Raw genomic sequence first — 21,858 nt, 5'->3', positions numbered from 1 at the left:
GTGTTAAGTCACTTAATTAAACAGAGAACGTTAACAAAAATATCCATTTAAGTCTAACAGTCGTTTGGCATTCCCAATGACGAATTAATGTATATTTTTCCTTGATTGCAATATTTTGGCGCATAATATGGTACCACTGATTACGTATACTAGTAGGCGCATACTGCATATTATATGGTAGTAATTTTAGATTTTCCTACGATTTAATTTAATGGATTTTACGCCTCTCATCTATAATTTATTAATAGCCTGTGCCCAGTAGGTAAATATCGTAGCTAAATATTTATAATTATAAAATATAGTCTTGCCTATGTCTAGTCTATGTCTCTCAAAGTTAGAAACAAGTGTACCTATACATAATTATATCCATGACCACGCATCAATTGAACAAAAAAATATCTTCGTTAGTTAATTTCAAGTTTGCGAGGTTTTTTCTACATGTTTTGATCATTTGAGTAATGAATCAAACAAATTTCTAATTTTCCACAACTCACAAGTGATTTTAAATTCGGTCAAAAAATTCCTCTAATATTTTGACATTACGCTATATCATTACACATTATTTTATGCCTATAAAACACTTTTTATTTTAATTTTTACCAATGTCATCGTCGGCAAAAAAGCTGACTAAAGGAATAATTAACAAAATCACAAATATTTGGACTTGGAACAGTCATGTTATTAACCGACTTCAAAAAAAAGGAGGAGGTTATCAATTCGGCCGGTATGTTTTTTTTTTATGTATGTACACCGATTACTCCGAGGTTTCTGAACCGATTTACGTGATTCTTTTTTTGTTCGATGCGGGTTGGTGTCGAATTGGTACCATAAAAATTTTGTTCGGATAGGCCCAGTAGTTTTTATTTGTCTGTATTTGTAAATGTTGCAAGTGCAAGTTTGAAGTCGGTTGTTTTTAACGCAGTTATCACTTGTTTTACAGAACAATATGAGTTTACTTCAGATACTAATACCAACCTGAAGTTTATCATTACAATTTTTTGTAATATGTCTATCCTCATAAACTCTTGATATCGATATAATTTTGTCTTTTCTTACTCGGTAGATTTCTAATGGTAAAATAATTTTTAAAATTACTTGAATAGTTTTTAAAATCGCTGTGGTGGTACTTAACGTACACAGAAACATTTCATGATTTTATTTTCGACGTCGAAAGGGAGTAAGATCATTTCCTTGTGATTGGCTTACGCCTTACGGAGTTGAAATAGAATACTGTTAAATCTGGGTCTTTCCATATTGGATTTTCTGATTTCTCCATACCATTTTATGTATATTACCCAGGAATAATACAACTTTCATTAGTCTAATATATTACGATTAATTAATATAGTTAAAAAAACAAGCTTAAACCCATGGAGTTATTGTATTGTCACCGATCCTGGATAAGTGTTCAAAGTTTGAATTAAATTTGTCCGTTAGGAGCTTAGGTTAGGAGTCGTATGTTGCGTTAAAATTTTCTAGTGTAAACTATGCAATGGTTTGTGGTAATCAAACACTTTACTAGACTGTAGGGTGTATAATAATGTATTCACAACTGCTCTTAAACGGACTATATAGTATGACGCACACATACAAAACATACATGATACATTACACACTACAACTACCTAGTTAACAAAAATATTAATATAAAATGTACAGATTTTTTATAACATTACAAATGTTATTATTAAATAATTAGATACAGATTCATTATTTTGATGTAGATTATACAATACGTTGCTCCATGCGTCCGTGATCCTTCCTTTAACGTTCTAATCGTGATTGTACACTTAATAGCAAAAATATCGATACTCCCTGTGGATACTCCTATGAAAAGCTAAACTTACTGAGTGTAAAAATTGTTAATTTCTCTGTCTCACTTTTAGGAGAGTTAAAAATATAGATATTTATTGAATGATTTATTAATTTTAATTACTACTTTGTTTCTTTAGCGTATACATATTAAAAGTCCTAAGGCTTCAAAGAAAACATTATAATAATGTATTATCCTCATGATGTTATTTATATGCATAGGATATGAGATTTATAATAAAATTGCAAAGGCCTTGTTCGGTTCGTTGGTCGTCAATGCACGCTTATTATGTATAAAGTATTTATATCTTATCTGTGATAAACTTCACATATTACACTTATATTATTTATAGAAAAGAAATAAACATTGTTATTATTGCAGTATTGTTATGGTGTAAACATCGATAAATTTGCGATAGGTAATAATCGTACTTTCATACACAAAAGAAACGTTTATTTCTTTATTGTTTTCTGAATGAAAAGCAAGCATATAATAATTCACTGAAAAAACATCCAGTTTAAATCAAAATTCGATGAAACGGCGCATGCAAATGTCCCGTTTCTAATAGTCGGGTCTCCAAAAACGAGCAGATTCCCGAAGCAATTGCGCGAAGCAGTTCAGTCAGTGAAGACCCGCCTAATCATTTATAAAATAACTAGGCTTTGAACCAAGTTATTACTTATTATGTATATCTGTTCCATTGCAAAAAAATATTACTCTGAAACTTGTACTTGTACTCAATAGGTACTAGAATGAGTTCTAATAAAACTACGAGCCAGAACTAATTATATAAATCTCATAATATTAAATTGACCAATTAATTTGCCACTACCTGTACCATGCTCGTCGGCTACAGGATTCGGATGCGGTAAGCTCGGCGCGTGCGCATATTATCGGTTCGCGCCTAAAATTCTTCAGTTTCCTTTCGACCGCTGACCTGTGTGTACTTGTTGAACGATGCTCCGATAAACAACTCGATTAAATAAGTTTCGATTTAGTGTCAGTGTTCTTTTGTTAATTTTTCTCTTCAAGGTAAGTTTGATTTGATTTATGTAATTAATATTGGAGGATAGGTAAATGCCCCTTACATTAAAATATGTAATATTATGTTTATAAAATAATAAGTCATATAGTTATTTTGTTCTTCTGTAAATATTAATATTACTCCATTATTAATTAATATTGTAATATTTAAACGACATAAATATAATACCTATTGTATACAATGATTGCTTTTTTCTGCTAAAACGTTTTTAACCGTGAAGACTGAAGGTAATAAACAAATCAAAGTAATAAATGCCCGTGAGTAATAAATATTTCAAATATTGTATTCTATATTTATATTATATTTAAAAATGAATTACCAAATACACCACGTGCTTCTATGGAACATCATAAAATAACAAATATAAAAATCTATGTTTTTGTTTGCAGAAAAAAAAGTTGTTTAAAAGTACCTACTTAAATAAATATTATAAATAATGTAAACAAATAATCATAAATGTAAGCATATTTTATCGTAAGTGATATCAGATAATTTGGAAGAATATTCTAGATTGAAGCTGTGTGAAAATAATTAATAAACATATTATTATCATATTGAGGGTAGATACCTATACTGTTAAACGAATTTTTCCGTTATCAAGTTGATGTAGGTAGCTATTTCTCAAAATAATATAAAACATATCTACCGACTAACAAAGCTTTTGGCTTTTGAGTTTTAAACATTGTCTGAAAGGGAAGAAATTATCTGTAAATTGACTGTATTTTCCGTAGAAACTGCTCGAGTGAGTTTTACAGGAGTACAGTTTACATATAACTAGCTGCTCCGCGCGGTTTCACCCCCGTGGCTCCACTCCTGTTGCCCGTAGCGTGATGAAATATAGCCTATAACCTTCCTCAATAAATGGGCTATCTAACACCGTAAGAATTTTTCAAATCGGACCAGTAGTTCCCGAGATTAGTGCGTTCAAACAAACAAACAAACAAACTCTTCATCTTTATAATATTAGTATAGATAATCGTTGTTTTCGTATTTAATTTCGTAATTCGTAGTACAATTTTATCACTAGGTACGATACTTTAACAATAATTGATTTGCCATTTCATGATTAGGCCTAGGTAGTGATATGACTAAGGTTTTGAGAAATTCCCCTAAATTCAGGGATCGTAGCGCTCGTCATTAATTTACTTACGTGTAAATACGTGTTAGCACAGAACATATAAAGAGAGGTTTATATTATGTTCTGTGCGTGTAAGTGTTTTTATAAAAACACATATCAGACGATTTTTCGGAACAATTCAACCCGTTGACTAGCATTGAGGTACTATGTACTACACAAAATGTTGACTAGGTCTATATTCAGGAGGTTTCAGGTGTCCACACAACGCTCGTCGACCGCTCTGCGGTTAACTTATGATACCATCAGGCGTGATGATAAAAAACTATTTCTTTTGTATAAAAAAGCTTTTTTAATTAATTAGGTATATTTATAGAATCGGAAAACATCCCATTAAACTAAATTTATATTCAAATGTCTGACATTTTAATGTATGTATTCTTAGTTTTATTTTTAATAAATGTTAATTAGTAAATAACTAACTATTAATAAAATCCTTTTATAAATATAGATTTATTGATTATAGATATATTTACAAAGAAAGAGTTTGTGTGCCGAGCACACGTGTCAGAAGTGAAACTTCGTTCGCAAGATTCAAAGAAACCTTATTTTAGTTAATTCAGTAGTTATTCCCTGGCGTGGCGGTATTGCCATGACGCAACCTTGAAATTTTACTATCAACGTGCCTAAAGAAGTTTCACTTCAAAAGAAGGATAATAAGTACATATGGGTGATTATACAAAAATGGGGTAACTCGATGTCATCAGCCAATTTAAACAAAGTCTTATTATATTTTATTCAAATAACAATCTATTTTAAAACAATGAAGCGTCCTTTATTTGGTCACTCAATTTCACTTCTTTATTTAAAATACAAATGAATAAAAATAATAAATTAATACCTCAAACGTCAGTACTTTGGCATGTCACAACTCCGAAATCCAACAATCAAGTGACTATCGTTTAAACATTATCATCGATTTAAGAAAACTTACTAATTCACTACAATCTTTGATGTACATAGTATTATATACTACAACTTTCATAACGCAATGTTTTCCATTTTATTTAAAAAATAAAATTAAACTTTGTCATCGTTTTCACTAGTCAGTCCGTTGTGTGTTTTTTAAATTCGAAATTCTCGCTAAATATCACCAAGTCGAGGTCAAATCCCTGTCTAAGTATTAATGTTGGTAATGAAGTTACTTGTGCACCGCATATTTTGACGGCCGTCATAACTGTACCAGCGCTAGGGTTGTGTTTGTCCTCTAAAATCTTGCTGCGCCAGTCAACATTTCAGTCCTATGGTGAGTCGTTATTTTATTGTTAATCCGATTTTTATTTTCATTTATAAATGGTTAACTATGATTTGTAAAAATATAGTTTGTTGATATTAGAAATTAGGCAAAAAAACCTAATTTGTGATTATAACCTCATATTAAGTCCCTTTTCATCAATCCGCTGGCATCAGTCCTTTGTCAGATATCGCGCCAGAGGACTGACGGCGCCCCATAGTACTGATGACTCTATCATTTTTGAGAACTTTTATCTTGATTGCTATTGGTATAAGCATTTCTATATTATATTTCAGTTAAAAACATCATGCGCCACGCTAAAAGAAACTGAATTTGACTAGGGAAGAAACATTTAAAAAAGAGTAGCAAAGAAAAGAGCTATTGAAACAAACTACTAATAATTTTATTAAAAAGATCTTATTTTCTTTTAATTATTGATTTTGATGCTTTCAGGGCATAGCTTTTTATATTATTTATCAGATAAATACGTATACGTATAATACTGTGAAGTAAAATTACCTCAAAATAACATAAAAGTTAATTATTAAACTTAATAACATTATAAAAATGTCAAGGGGCTCTTATGAAAACTCAGATGAGACTTTCATTCGAGCCTTTGGTTTTTAATTTTATAATAATTAGTACTTTTAACATAAATATTGGTAGATTTTTAGGGCTCCGAACCTCAAAAGGAAAAAACAGAACCCTTATAGGATCACTTTGTTGTCCGTTTGTCTGTTAAGACGTTTTTTTGGAACGCGTGGAGGTATCAATCTGAAATTTATATTGGATACTCAAGATTAAGAACCCTTGGGGATGTAAAATAATCAAACTTATAACGCAACGCAATCAAAAGATACCTACATCCGTTAATACTGCAAATTTCCACAAAATTCAATATTCGCAAGGGAATAAAAAAACACACAGGATGCTTGCCGTGTATACAGTCTACTATAGTTTACTTCTACTCGGTAAATAGCAACGTCTTATAACACAGATAAAGGAAAAATTGCTAAAAGTGTAAATTTTAAGTGACAAACATAATAAACAATAGGTTTGTTAGGAGTCCAACTCGCACTTGGCCGTTTTTTTGTTTCTATTGTTTGTGAATTACTTAAAATATCAAGTAAAACTAATTTAAAGTAGTAAAAGTTAAGTAAGAGAGTAAGAATATTCACGTTGCGTTAAATGTCAGAAGGCTGTTTTGAAAATTGAGACATTGTTTTTCCCAGTATCACATATTATAAATTATCATTTTTAAACATGTTAAGTACGTAAAATACATGTGCCATTATTAAAACTGAGAGATTTGTAGTAATTTTCATTGAATTTCTTTAAGAATATTACAAGTTATAGTTTTTTATCAGTACCATGTTAGCCTCGTCAGTCCCCTGGAGGCCAAATCCAGAAAATTTAAAATATCTCACAATCTATTTAAAAAAGTGGCTGGCCCGATTTGGAACAATATATTCATTAGATTAGCTATCATATACACCCTAATTTGTAACAATCTGATATAAAAAATATAGTAAACAAAATATCCTCAAAAGTTACCCCATTTTTGTATAATGACCCATATATATATTTTAAGGCACAAAGAAGATAGCGAGGTTCTGTGTGAAATATAGTGTTTACTAAAATACTACCTACATGGCAGCCATTATACAGGGTGTCCCGCTTTCGGTATACTAAGCGCAAAGGGACTTGTAGTTTTGCATACACTGATCACATAAAAAATACTTAAATAACAAAATTACGCGAAAATTTTTTGCTAAATTTTTCCTTAAAATCCATGTTTTCGTCTCTAGCTTCGCGCAGCCGGCATATACCGCTTCGCTAATGTGAGTATTTTGTCTATGAAAACATAATCTTAAACGATAGCTCACATGCGGGTGGCAAAGTTGGGCGGTTTGCTTGTTGGGGGTGTACACATGGAATTTTAAGAATTCCTCTATTAAAAAAAAAATGCGTCTGGAATTTTATAATTATTTTTTACATACTCAGTGTATGCAACACTACAAGTCCCTTTGCGCTTAGTATACCGAAAGTGGGACACCCTGTATATGTATGATAATATTATATGTATAAAAGCATATTTTACGCTCCTAGATATAAATAAATAAATATTAAATAAATAAATATTATAGGACATTATTACACAAATCGACCTAGTCCCACAGTAAGCTCAGGCTTGTGTTGTGAGTACTAGGCGACGATAAATATAATATTTAATAAATACATATATACAGATAAACACCCAGACCCAAGAACAAATAATTGAGTTCATCACACAAATATTTGCCTTGACCGGGGATCGAACCCGGGACCGTCGGCTCAGTAGGCAGTTACTTACCACTGCGCCAACCGCGTCGTCAAAAATATATAGATATTAAAATAATAAGTCACAAACAATATGATATCCTATAGATAATATTATTTATTTCACAGCTTATTATAAATTATAATAATTATGTAAACTGTAACTCGTTGAGATCACGTTGACGACACCTTGTTCGCAGTAAATTGCTTCACAAGAGGAAAAGTGTGGTGTCATTTTAGATATTTATTTATATCACTCTTATGCTATAACTGACACAATATATTTAAAGCTAAAGTACCTAAATAAATAAGTTATAGATAAGATAATCTCAGATGTAAAACCTCTTTTGAATAAATTGCAAGGCATCAAGAATACTGGCCGCATGCTATAACATTTTTAATGTAACAGAAAAAAAAATGTTTAATTTAAAGGCGGTTTTTTTTGTTCATAAACTGATTTGATCAATTTTGTTACAGTTCTATTTAAAAAAAACTACAGTATCTTTTTGGTTTAATTTAAATAAGCAAGTAGGTACGTATTAATAACATTTTAAATTATTATTCATATGATAATAATAAATTTCTGGTTTAGCAAATAAGTACCTGTTATTAGATGACATTTTCGTAAACTAGTTTTATACATAGACATCGTCGATATAATTATTATAAAACTAATATATTTGAATTATGTTTAATTATGTTTGAATTATATCCTTAATTATATCATAATAATATATGAATTATAAACGAAAATTAAATAGATCGTTGTTGTTGTGTGGCCTATGAACATATTGCACGCCTCATAAGCGAAGCGTTGAGGTGGGTACTACTGTCACTTCGCGCAAAACATCTGATTTTTCAAACTTAAAATGTCTTTATGTATCATACATTGCACTTGTAAGATAATACATACACACACATATTAAGAAAAAACACTATTTTTAACGTTCATGATATTTTTGATGTCATTTTTGTTATTTAAACTAGTTAAAAAACAGTTTAAAAAAGTTCTGTCTTGGACGTCCGTGTGTCTGTATGTGCGGATCCTTTTTCTTGTTAACACGATAGCGACCGAAATACTTTACTAATCGAGTCTTTTTTTTCTCTTACGCTTGAGTATGCTCAGGAATAGAACCCTTTCATTTTTCAGGGTCTGATTCGATGTGGTTTAATTGTTATTAAATAAACAAAAATAATAATTAATAAATATTTATTAAAAAAAATTATGAGGCGTGCACTTTTGGATTTTCCAAATTATTTTTTATTTCTAAGTAAAAATCTTGTAAAAAGATTCAAAGCGATTTTACGGTATCAACAATCAACATTGTATAATAATATAAGTAATGCACATAATCGTGGAAGGTCGATGACTTGTAAGGACCTAATTAGGATTTATCAAGTCTTAAATTTTAGTAATAAAAAACAAAATGATAATTAAAAATGTATGAAGATATTTACAGCATCTGAGATAATTCTGCGTCTTAGCGTTGGTTTTTTTTATTGGAGCAGGATGACATTGAATCAAATAACTTATCGGTATTCAGGACATTCTTCACAAATATCTCATTCATTGAATATTTTTAATTATTAGAAATTTCTATCTAATAATTTTTAATTTGAACTTGAAGAAATATTGTCATAGGGAACAATCGCGAAAAACCAACACAATACAGAAACAAATTGTTTATTTTGTACGCAAATTTGAAATTACGTCATTTTACAGGTATTCCCATGAAATATTTTGATTACACTTAATCCTTTCGTTTTGCTTTTGTACTATAATAATAATCGTATAATGAAATTGTTACAAATCTATTATTTCTCGTATAGATTAATCTTAATACTATTATAAAGGCGAAAGTTTGTAAGGATGTATGGATGTATGGATGTATGGATGTTTGTTACTCTTTCATGTAAAAACTACTGAACCGATTACAATGAAATTTAGCACACATATAGAGGGTAACTTGGATTAACACAAAGGATAGGTTTTATCCCGGAAATCCCACGGGAACGGGAACTATGCGGGTTTTCCTTTGAAAACGCGGGCGAAGCCGCGGGCGGAAATCTAGTATCGATATAAAGATTCTCATAATTAAAAAAAAATTAAATTAATTTCTCACATTTGTTAACCGACCGCAAACCGAATTTCATTATAAGTTATCTTCAAAATTTCTTCGTCACACCTTGTCTTCTTAAAATCTTTGAATAAAATAAGAATATTTAATTATGTTGTTATTATTATGAACATAACATTGACCACGTTATATTGCAGTTGCAGCCTCCGTTTTTAATAATTGTTTTATTATTACATATATCCTAACTTTGAATAAAAATAATATTCTATATCGAATTAATAAAAAGGTCGCGCAATCTGTTCGCAAAAATGTAGATTCCATGATTAATTTATTTTGATGTTAAAATATTTGCTTGTGTATCTAACCTCGAGAATATTTTTTTCTGAGTGTTTAGTAAATGCATACCTACATATATGATTGATGTCGTATCATATATATATAAAGCTACACTACCACTCACTGACTCACTGACATCGGATTTCTCGGAAACTACGTGGAAAGTGGGGGGGATAACGACGTGATCGTGTAGAGGTGCGCCGAGTGACCAGAGGAAAAATATAGCGATCTCGATCACCTTCGAAAACCAAGTGGACCCCTGGAGGTGCGCAAAAACGGTGATACCTGGAGGGGGGGTGTCTGAACAAAAAATGCTCAGAACTGGTGGCGATTACCAGGGGTGGTGGAAAAATGGGGATTTTCGCGAAAACAAGATGGCCGCCGTACTTTGCCAAAATTGCCGTTTATGAATCCTTACGTCTCAAATTTGGCACACGTGCTCTGTTCGAGCCGGCGAATCGATCGGTGCCCCGTTCGAGTGGCTCCGGGCCCCAGTTTCAGACTTTCATACATTAGAAAATCCAACGGCCCGCGGAAACGGTATGAGTTGGGTGGGGGGTCCCGGAACTAAAAATGATCACCACCCTGAGACGCTACCAGGGAGCCATAGTGGGACGCTCGATTTTGGAATTTTCCCATTTTTGGCTCAATCATAAAAACGTAAATTTAGACGAGGTGGCGCAACGGAGAAACACACCAATGATGCATTCATACTCGCCCAGCTCCCAGGATATACAGAAAAATCCGAAATTTTGAACTTTCTCACAGCCCGCGGAGACGGTCAACGGCCCGCGCAAACGGTAGCAGCTACATCTGGGGTGCTCAAACTTAATGTGTAGTAGACCTCGAGCAATTACCACAGATGGTGAAAAAAATTCAAAATGGCGGAAAAAATGGCCGCCGCCATACAAATGCTAAAATGGCCATCGCTGGTCCGATCGCGCTGAAACTTGGCACAAGGGCTTTAATTGAGCCGCAAATTAAGTTGGCATACTCATAATTCAGTTTCCACCGCTGGTTTCCGAGTTTCATACAACGCGAAATTCGACGGCTCTCCGAAACAGCGCCAGATAGGTGGGGGGTGTAGAACTAAAAAATGATCAGGAAGATGGGGCACTACCAGGGCAATGGAGAAATTTCAAATTGGACGCAATTTTTTTTTCAAAAATGGCCAATTTTTCAAAGCAAGATGGTGGCACCGGTTACTTTACGATCGGTCTGAAAATTGACTTCTATGCTCTAATCGGCCAGATTTACAAAACTACATACTCAGAATTTCTTTCAGACCCCCGGTTTCCATTTTCCATACATCACGAAATTCAATGGTTCTCTGAATCGGTGACAGGTAGGTCGGGGTCGCCGTAGTAAAAAATACTTCAAAACTTGGTCCGCTTCCAGGCATATAAAATTTTTTGTTAAAAAGCGAAATTTTTTTTTTCGAAAATTTTGTATGGAAATTTTCATAGTAGGAAGGGTAATTGAATAGCAACGGCAAAAGACGGCGCCGCGGGCTGCTTGCTGCCCGCGCAGCCTCCCGGAGTAGAAAATATTTATTAACTTTTGAATTACCGCACGAGCCAAGCGAGCGAAGCGAGCGAATCACGGCAGCGGCTGGCGTAAATATTCAAAGAAGTAGCGAGGAGCGAAGCGACGAGCGAGTTAGGTTAACTTTTAAACTACTGCACTAGCCAAGCGAGCAAGTCACGTCCGCGGCCGGCATAAATATTCAAAGAAGTAGCGAGGAGCGAAGCGACGAGCGAGTTAGGTTAACTTTTGAACTACCGCACTAGCCAAGCGAGCGAAGCGAGCCAGTCACGTCAGCGGCCGGCGTAAATATTCAAAGAAGTAGCGAGGAGCGAAGCGACGAGCCAGTTAGGTTAACTTTTGAACTACCGCACTAGCCAAGCGAGCGAAGCGAGCAAGTCACGTCAGCGGCCGGCGTAAATACTCAAAGAAGTAGCGAGGAGCGAAGCGACGAGCGAGTTAGGTTACTTTTGAACTACCGCACTAGCCAAGCGAGCGAAGCGAGCAAGTCACGTCAGCGGCCGGCTTAAATATTCAAATAGGTAGCGAGGAGCGAAGCGACGAGCCAGTTAGGTTAACTTTTGAACTACCGCACTAGCCAAGCGAGCGAAGCGAGCAAGTCACGTCAGCGGCCGGCGTAAATACTCAAAGAAGTAGCGAGGAGCGAAGCGACGAGCGAGTTAGGTTACTTTTGAACTACCGCACTAGCCAAGCGAGCGAAGCGAGCAAGTCACGTCAGCGGCCGGCTTAAATATTCAAATAGGTAGCGAGGAGCGAAGCGACGAGCGTGTTAAGTAAACTCTTTAACAGTTTATTATGAAAAGTCACTGCCCGCTATCGATTAGACACCTCAAAATGATGAAATTCGGGGATCACGTTTCAAGAATTTTACCAATATTTGAATAAGTAAAATAAGTAATTTATAAACAGTTTCGACTGACTGTAGAATCGCTGTTAGCAGATGTAACAAATGGACAGGAAATTCAAATGCATTTTCAAATGACTGAAGATTTCTGCCCTGGGATGAGCCGCGAGCTGCTTGCAGCTCGCGCACCACGCACCCTCGAAGGTAGACAGCCCCCCGGAATAGAAAATATTTGAATGGGAAATTTATAAGCACTTCCGATTGACTGTGGAATCGCTGTTAGCAGATAATAACAAATTGACGGGGAATTTTTATGCATTTTCAACTGACTGAAGATTTCTGCCCTGGGATGCTTCGCGGGCTGCTTGCAGCCCGCGCACCACTCACCCTCGAAGGTGGGCAGCCTCCCGAAGTGGAAAATACTTGAATGGAGAATTTATAAGCATTACCGACTGACTGTAGAATCGCTGTTAGCAGATGTAACAAATGGACAGGAAATTCGAATGCATTTTCAAATGACTGCCCTATTGCTTCAACCCAGAGGCAAAAGAGGCTCGCGGGCTGCTTGCAGCCCGCGCACCACGCACCCTCGAAGGTCGACACCATTTCAAAATAGAAAATATTTGAATTGGGAATTTATAAGCACTTCCGATTGACTGTGGAATCGCTGTTGGCAAATAATAACAAATTGACGGGGGATTTTGATGCATTTTCAAATGACTGCCCTATTGCTTCAACCCAGGGGCAAAAGGGGCTCGCGGGCTGCTTGCAGCCCGCGCACAACGCACCAGCTAGTTAAAATATATGTTTAGATTTAGAATATATTTTATTTCAAAGGAGGGAGAATGAAGTGTCATTGTAGGAATCTAAAATTTACTAATGGACGGATTTTGGAGAGTAACAGGGAAAAATAAAACTAGACTAATATTGTAGTTTTTTTATGTAAAGTAAAATGTATGTTTTAAATAACCACCTAAATTCAAAATTTATTTATTTTACCCATTTTTTGTACAAATTGCAGTAGGTAAACATTTCTGTGTAGGCAGAATATTTGAAATCGTACATTGTTTAGTACAGGGCCGGGGTAAAATATTTACGTGTACTTCAATAACAAGAGTATTGTTTACCGCTTGTTATCATATCTTATCAAATGATAAGAATAAGAAAACTTAATATTATCTATATATGCATAAAGAGTCATTGTATTTATACAATAAAAGTGTCTAAATTTCTTAGGAAACGAACAAGGTGTGTTTAACAATATTGTTTAATTTTGAATTATTTGTCGTTAAAACTATAATAATAATAATAATAAGGGCGTAGGGATGTGACGACCCCATCGCCCACGGTTGGAATATCTATTGTTTACGTGACAATAGATATTCCACCCGTGCAATCAGTCAACCCGCAGGACACCTTGTGGCGGGGTGTCGGGGAGTAGCGACCCCGCGGGAACCGAGTGCTCCCGGGGGAGGCCCCTGTCTTCATCTCCGGCTCGCCTTCACCGGCCGGTCGGAGTGAAGCCTGACGAGGACAGGACCCCCACCTCTGGCTTGCCTTAACCGGCCGGCCAGAGTGGAGTCGCGAGAGCTTTTAGCTCGAAGGGTGGATGCGAAGCGTAAGTGGCGAGTGGGCACGTGATGCTGGACCCTCAGGGAGCGCGTGATCGTAGTTTAAAGTCCAGGGACGCCTCTCCACCCTTAGCTGCTCACAATATGTTGCCCCCTTGTCGCACTATTGCAGCGACTTATTGCGGGGGCCCATACAGTGAGAGGGCGAGTCACCACCTGCCAACAATTTTTTGCTATATCTTAGTAGAAAGGCAGGTGCCATAGTCTTCCATAGTCCTTAATTCCGGTCCATTAACATCCCATTCCATAGCCCAGTTTATTTTATTCCCTTAACTTGCAATAGTCCTACATCGGCCGCGGACTGCCTAGGGCTGTATCTCTATAGTGCAGTCATGGGCAGGCTGCGGCTGGTGTCCCAAAACACATTAAAATTCTCTAAAGGGCCTCTGCGTGTTGGACCTGTGTCCCCACGTAAGCCTCCCAAAGGACCGGGTATCTTCCTTCTGGTGATACCCGTGTATTATGGAGAGAAACATAATAATAATAATAATATAGCCTTTATTCAGATCACTTAATACAATGTTTTTTATACTTATGTAAAGAACTAACATTAAAATCTTAAACTTAATAGATATGATAAAAATTTAGACTAATATTTGTTGTTTAGTTATCTTTCCTAGATCTGTTTGCCAGTCGGCAAAGGCCTCCTCCAACCTCTTCCATTCCTTTCTTACTTGAGCCACTCTGTTCCATGTGGCTCCTGCCACTTGTCGAACGTCATCGTCCCACCTTTTCTGTGGTCGGCCTCTTTTCCTTTTACCTTCCCTAGGGTACCACCATGTCACCCTTTTGCTCCATTTGTCGTGTCCTCTTACCAGGTGACCAGCCCATCGCCATTTGAGTCTTTTGATTTTGCTTATTACATCGGTAATTTTCGTTTTGTTTCTAATGACGATTTTTTTAATTCTGTCGGACTTTTTAATGTTGAGCATGCTCCTCTCCATTGCATTCTGGCAAGTTGCCAATTTGTTTGAGGTGGCCTGATTCAAGGACCATGACTGACACCCGTACGTAAGGACAGGTAGTATGCAGGTGTTAAAAAGTTTGCTTTTTAGGTTTATATGGAGCTCTTTATCTTTCATAGCCTCTCTTAAACTCCAGTATGTTTTCCAGCCATTTGTAATTCTTCTGTCCACTTCCTTCTGCATAGGATCTTTTAGAGTTATGAGCTGCCCTAGATATACGTACTCGTCTGTATAGCTGATTTGAGTGCTTCCTAGATCTATAGTATGTTTGTACCCGTTTGTCATCACCCTAGTTTTTTCCGGATTCATTGCCAAGCCTACTCTCTCACTTTCTTTCGCAAGTTCCTTTATCATTCTGGTTAGGTCTTCTGCTGTTTTTGCCAGTAAAACTATGTCATCAGCAAATCTTAAGTGCGATAGCCGTTGACCGTCTATATTAATTCCGAGATGTTCCCAATTGAGTCTTCGGAAGATTGATTCTAGCACTGCGGAGAATAATTTCGGAGATAGAGGGTCTCCCTGCCTTACGCCTTTTTCTACTCTGAAAGGAGTACTTTTCTTTTCTAGTTGGATTCTTGCTCTGCTGCATCTATATATGTTTCTTATTAATCGAATGTACTTGTGCTCAATTCCTTGTTCTAGTAACGCTTCCCATATTTTGTCATGTTGTAGAGAATCAAATGCTTTACTATAATCAATAAACGCAATGTAGTATATGAGTTGGTATTCATTGTATTTCTCCAGAATTTGGCGCACTACGTGAATGTGGTCGATTACTGAGTAGTCTTTGCGGAATCCTGCTTGCTCTATAGGTTGGTTTTCGTCTAGGGTCCTTTCGATCCGTTTTAGGATAATTTTAGCAAAAATCTTATATACATTCGACATAAGACTAATAGGGCGATAATTTCCTATGTCATATTTATCACCTTTCTTATACAGTAGGATGATGTGAGACTTGGTCCATTGCTGGGGGATGGTTTCGGTATTCAAGATATCATTGAACATATCTGTGAGGACAGGTAGCAGGATCTCTTTGCTATATCTTAAAATTTCATTGCTTATGCCGTCGGGCCCGGGTGCTTTCTCACTCTTTTGGGTATCGATAGCCTTACTGACTTCTGGTTGGAGAATACTAGGGGTGTTCGAGGTCTCCACTAGATTGATTTCGGCTTGCGTAGTGTTGTTTTGGTAAAGTTTTTTGTAGTATGATGTAGCTGTTTTTAGAATGTCAATTCTGTGATGATCAAATTTTCCTCGGTCGTCTTTCATTTTTACAATCCAGTTCTTCGTGCCAGTCAATTCTTTGAGTGCTTTTTTAGTTCCACCGGTTTTCAGTATGTAATTTTCTATCGTTTGCATCCTTCGTTGTTTTCTATCCTTTCTAATACTTTCATTGATATCTTTGCTGATTTTGGCTAATTTCTGTCTTCTATTTTGAGTACTTCTTTCGTTAATAAGGTGATTTCTTTCTTCTAGGAGTTTTATAGTGGCTGTTGATAGTGTTCCTTTTGAATCAATTTTAGTATCTGCTGTGAGTTTAGTTTGGGTTTTGATAATATTCTCTATGTAATTGTATTTATCCTGGGTTTTTAATTCCTTAGTATTCTCTTTGAAGTCTTTTAGTTCAGCTCTTAGGGCTGTTGTTATTTGCTCCAATTGCTGTTCATTGAGTTTTGCGTTTCTTGAGTCTCGTCTCGGTCTAATCTTCTTTGGTTGATTTATTTTGAGCTCAGTTCTAAGTAGCCTATGGTTGGTATTGAAATTAAATCTTTTAATGACAGTAAAGTTTGTGAAGTAGCTGTTTCTGTTGGTCATAATGAAATCAATTTCATTTTTTGTTTTACCATCCGGCGAGATCCAGGTCCACATGCTCTTTCGGTTCTTCTTGAACATAGTATTTAAGATTGTTAACTTGTTTTCTAGCGCGAAGTTTGTAATTTTTTCCCCATTTCTGCTTCTAGTCTTGTTACTATATGAAAATTGTCCTAGTATTACGTTTTCTCCTGGGCGTCTTGCTCCAATTTGGCCATTGAAGTCACCCATGACTATAAGGTTTTTATGGGTATGCTCTTGAATGGCTTCGTTTAAATTATGGTAAAAGTTATTTATCGTTTCTAAATTTGATTGCTCTGTAGGTGAATATATTTGTACAATAGACCACGGTTTTTTATATCCTGGTAGTTTCAAGTTCATAATCGCTATCCGTTCTGAGATTCCGATGAATTCTTCCACGTATTGTTTTAAATGTTGTTTAATAATAAATCCTACCCCGTATTGGCCTTGCGTCTCCCCTATTTGATATAGTAAAAAGTCTGGATGACAAGTAATACTTTCGCCCATTCTTCTCACTTCGCTCAAGCCAATTATGTCCCATTTGATAGATTTTAGCGCATATGACAGTTCCGTAAGGTTTTCTTCTTTTCCCAAGGTGAGGACATTGAGGGATCCTATGTAAATTACTGATTTTTGGTGATTGTTGTCTTTAGGGGTTGGAGGGTTGTGGTCGCTTTCCCCCTCGAGGACCAGTCGGCTTGGGGGAGTTCGTTGGTTTTTTGTTTCTTTATTGGTTTCTTTGGTTGGTTGTGGTTTCCGTTTGCCGTTCTTTAGTTGCTATTGGTTTTTATTAGTATTAGGCATGTTCGAAAGGGAGCTGGATCTATATCGCATTAAATCAAAAGCATTAGTCCTGTTTGTTTTCGTTGTGTTTAGGGTTTGTTGCTTTTTTGGTTGATTATTATCTGAGGAGGGTGAAGCGGATATTTCCCTTTTCCTTTTCTCTTGGCTGTAGTTGTTCTCTTTTACAATTAATTTATCATATTTCAGATACGCTATGTTGCCCTTTTGTCTCTCTTCAGTTAACTTGGCTTGCAGCTCTTTTCTTTTTTGTAACACATCCTTCGAGTAATCCTCCGCAATGTATATAGTTTTTAGGTTTTTTTTACTTCTGATAATTTCTGTCTTTTTCCAGTTGTTTATAAATGAACACAGTACCGGTCTCGGTTTGCTGTTCTCTCTCTTTCTATTTCCCAAGCGATAGATTTTGTTGATATCGTATTCTTCTATTTTAATATTCAAATCTTGATTGAAGGTTTCTTTGAGCTTTTGTATTAGTTCATAAGAGGATTTTTCGTTTTCTTCTAAGCCGAATATTATAATATTATTGTTTTTCTCAGCCCTCTTAAGATAATCTATTTCTTTTTCCAGTTTTTCTATTTTAGTTTTCAGGTTCTTATTTTCTTCTATAATAGGGATTAATTTATCATCCATCTTTTCCATAATGCTATTTGTTATAGAATCTTTCAATTCAGCATTTTGACTTTGCATCTCTAATTTCATTTTTTCGAATAATATTTGAAATTGACCTTCCATTCTATATTTTTTTTTTACTACGTGTAATGAGACGCAATAGTAAAAGATAGTAGAAGATATTTTTCACAATTGGCAACACTGTTTAATATGTCAGATCTATTGACGTTTGCTACAAGTGTCACTGAGTGAACGATTTTGTTTTCGTAATATCTAACCTCTAATCCAATAGTTGATATTGTGGTTGTAGATTCACGGTGATTTCCAGTAAACGCACTTCACTGTATGTTTTTAATCGCTTCCAAGAGGTCCCTGTACTGTATCGACGAATACTAGCAACCAGAAATTACGTTTACTATTTTATTTCGCTTAATTTCTCTCGGAGTTTATCACTGCGGTGTTTACAGTTCTGATGCCGGAAACGGAACTTACGTTACGTTAAAACTAATTAATTGTAAATAAGTAGTAAATAAATTACAATCAAATGGTTTTTGCGAATTTAATAGATTATTCTAATTACGAATTTATATTATAAACGATTATCATTTATGTGGGTATACAGTACTATATGTACCTACCTACTGTGTGTATGATTATTATGAGTATAATAATTACAGGGTATATATTTGTAATGAATAGGTACACTAACAATAAAGGGTCTTTATCTATTTAGTTATCTGTCAAATTTCAAATCCTTTCTATCTTTTACGACTCGTATAACATTAAGCCAAGGTTGTGGTAAAGGAAAAAATATATTTAAAATAGGTATGTAGGTATGTTCATGGTATTTAAATGTACTTATTGAATATATTTTCCATTCGCTAATTACTTATTCTTTGATAAGGCCTATTCATTTAAATATTTCGTTTTTAAATTGTCTTGACAGTATGAATGGACGAATACGTAAAACGTGTCGAATCGTAAGCTTCTTTTCTATAGGCCGCTTTTAAATAATTAGTAGGTAAGACATTATTACCTATTCGATACGTTATTTCAATGAGATCTCATGTGGAATAAATTTTTATTGTTTGTCCATAGCTTTTTGATTTTACACAGATGTTAAACGGTTGTCAAAACTCAATTATCTCCCTAAACAAACGGCTAGTATTTTATAAAAAAGTTTGGAGAATCCAAAAGTGCACGACTCATAATGCTCGTTCCTTCGTCGAAAAGAAGATTTTAGTTTTTCGATGATACTATTAAACGATGCTAAAATATAATATAACAATTTTCAATACCAATTTTCACATAGTAGATCTACAGCTGATAAAAAATAATACCATTAAATTGATTAAGTTTTACACAAACTATCGTGTTTCAAGTTTTCAACCGTAAAAAAAGTTTTCATTGACGGTAATTTAATTTTTTCTATTTCTACATTTCTTTCCCGTTTACCAGTTACTAGTATTCATCTCCAGTAAATTATCTATAAAATTTTGTGCAGATTAAGGATACTAGGTGATAATATAATACGTGGTAATCCAATCGTGTAATGCGGAACCAAGGCAAAACAAATTTTTCGAACGTAGAGCATTCTCTAATGCTTCGCATTATGAAAGAATATTAATTTCTATTTAACTCGACAAACAATATATAATACAATGAGAACTATTAATTTCCTTATTATAAAAACACGTTGGAGAAAGTAATCTATCGTGTATATTAAATTTTAATTATTGGAAATAACCATTAATTAAAGATAAAATAATTAATGGTCCTATTTCCAACCTAATTGTAATTGTTTTGTTTCTGTAACGATTACAGCTGTAGATACTGACTATCAATCTTTCTTTAATAAAATATTCTTAATTAGGTTTTGTTTTTTACTTTGTTATCAATATAATTTTAATTAAAATAAGTTGGTAACTAGGTATAATAAATGAATTCTCCTTATAAATAACGACGAAAGTTTGTATGGATGCCAACTACTAGCTTAAATTAACTATTAAGTTATACGTAAGACATTATAGAATCCGAAAAATAATGATGTAAAAACTAAAGATAAATTTGATTTCAAACTATGTCCGTATACCCAATAAAAATGCATCACCTCATTTGAATTACATGACGAATTCGACCATCAAAATTGATGAGTTAAAGGACATTATAATGAAATCATTTATCCTTAAATGAATTTATGTGACGAGAATGAATTCTATACTTTTGCTACGTTTGTAGTTTTGTACTAATCTGTATACTGTTCTGTGCTTTTGGTAGGTCAGGTACAGTCAGCATTTGTCATATATTCCGAATCGTAGTCCTGTTTCCTAGTCCTACCAAATAGCAATGCAATGATTTTTATTCGTACACCTATGTTATAAAGTGGATATTTTTTTTGGCTCTTTACGTAAAATCTGGTGCAAAGGTAGATTATAATCTGGATTGGCACAACGGCCTGAGGCGGAAATAAATAATTATTATTCAATTTTCAAAATTGGTGTTTGTTTCATAATAATTATGTAATAAATAAGCTTTACTAAAGTCTAGCACAGAATATATTTTTATGCAATATTTGACCTCGATATTCGGGTCTTAGAATATAATATAAATCACAAATTTTGACTAAACATATTATGAAATCGTAGATATTATTCGTCGTGTTGCTGTAGGTAACACTGTTAATAAATATTCAAGTCTAGTTTTTATCCCCACGGCCTAGACACATAGTAAAAACTAAAAACAGATGTATAGAAAAGGGTATAGAACCTACATTCTAAATTGGTAAGTTGCATCGATCCACGTATGGGTTCAGTTTATTTATTTTAATATGTATTTTATATTAAAATATGACGATAATTGATAACTCGTGGTAGGTATATTATTACTATCTGACCCAGCAAACGCAGATAGGTCGACAACCTAATCCTCTAGGGGTAAAATCATGCTAAAATATTTGCTAAAATATTGGTTAAACCTTTTCTTAAACTCATCGAAATTGAACATAATATAATAATTCGATAAAATCGGCCATTATTTCATTTACAATTAAACAATCTCCCACAGTACTCATTATTAAAAAAAAGAATACTTTTAAACGGTCATAATGATAACTAAAACATGCTAAAACTAACAACCGTGAAATACCTAGTTCCATTGTAACAGATACTTTTGTTAACTTTCCTCATCTATCATAGAGATGACACTATTTTACCTCGTTCTATAGTTATTATCCTTAATCCTTACAAGCCAATGATTAGATAACAAAGTTATTTAAGAAGGATAAACTTTTTTTATTCGCCTTTCTCGTTGAACTAGAAACAATTTACTCGGAGGTAAATGGTAATATCGTGATAATTTAACCATTTAACTATTGTTTATTCTTTCATGTTGGTTTTAGAAATGCAAGGAATTTTTAAGGATTTAAAGCACAATTCAATAATATTCTCATTTGCCATGTTACTAGTTACTACAGACTTACCAACTATCACAGTTTTTTTAATTTTATTTTTATTTAAATTTAAATACTATGTACATAGTTTATCACGTGAAATAAAGTGTTCTACTCTAATATTTTCATTCATACGAATCACAGTCGCTTAAACAGTTTTATGTACCGTCTTACATTGTATAGAATCATCAAAGATCCTCCATCAATGAAAATCGCGAT

The 21,858-nt window shown here is 34.3% G+C and overlaps 3 protein-coding genes across 3 annotated transcripts in view; 1 reads left to right on the top strand and 2 right to left on the bottom strand.

Annotated features, from left to right (window-relative positions):
• The first annotated feature begins 2,733 nt into the window (after positions 1-2,733).
• Positions 2,734-21,858, top strand: part of LOC149906290 (trehalase-like) — a 38,615-nt gene continuing 19,490 nt past the window's right edge. The window contains exon 1 of the mRNA XM_090104318.1: positions 2,734-2,845. The gene's annotated coding sequence lies outside the window, so the exon portion shown is untranslated. The remainder of the gene's footprint in view (positions 2,846-21,858) is intronic.
• Positions 14,565-16,988, bottom strand: LOC149906292 (uncharacterized). Its single transcript, XM_090104412.1, has one exon. The coding sequence runs from the start codon at positions 16,986-16,988 to the stop codon at positions 14,565-14,567; it is 2,424 nt and encodes an 807-aa protein (XP_089960538.1).
• LOC149906291 (uncharacterized) lies at positions 17,241-18,657 on the bottom strand. The gene has a single exon (XM_090104893.1). It carries the CDS (start codon positions 18,312-18,314, stop codon positions 17,556-17,558), a length of 759 nt encoding a protein of 252 aa, XP_089961019.1. The 5' UTR covers positions 18,315-18,657; the 3' UTR covers positions 17,241-17,555.

The sequence above is a fragment of the Colias eurytheme genome, chromosome 8 (genome assembly GCF_061535395.1).
Source record: "Colias eurytheme isolate Ceu_HAF_F1 chromosome 8, ilColEury1 Martin Lab GWU primary, whole genome shotgun sequence".
Classification (NCBI taxonomy): Eukaryota; Metazoa; Arthropoda; class Insecta; order Lepidoptera; family Pieridae; genus Colias; species Colias eurytheme.
The sequence above is the reverse complement of the archived record's forward strand: the minus strand, read 5'-3'. Positions and strand labels throughout refer to the sequence as shown.

Bases quoted from the DNA above. Each gene is read 5' to 3' on its own strand.
- LOC149906292 (XM_090104412.1), bottom strand. From the start codon at position 16,988: ATGGGTGACTTCAATGGCCAAATTGGAGCAAGACGCCCAGGAGAAAAC.
- LOC149906291 (XM_090104893.1), bottom strand. From the start codon at position 18,314: ATGGAAGGTCAATTTCAAATATTATTCGAAAAAATGAAATTAGAGATG.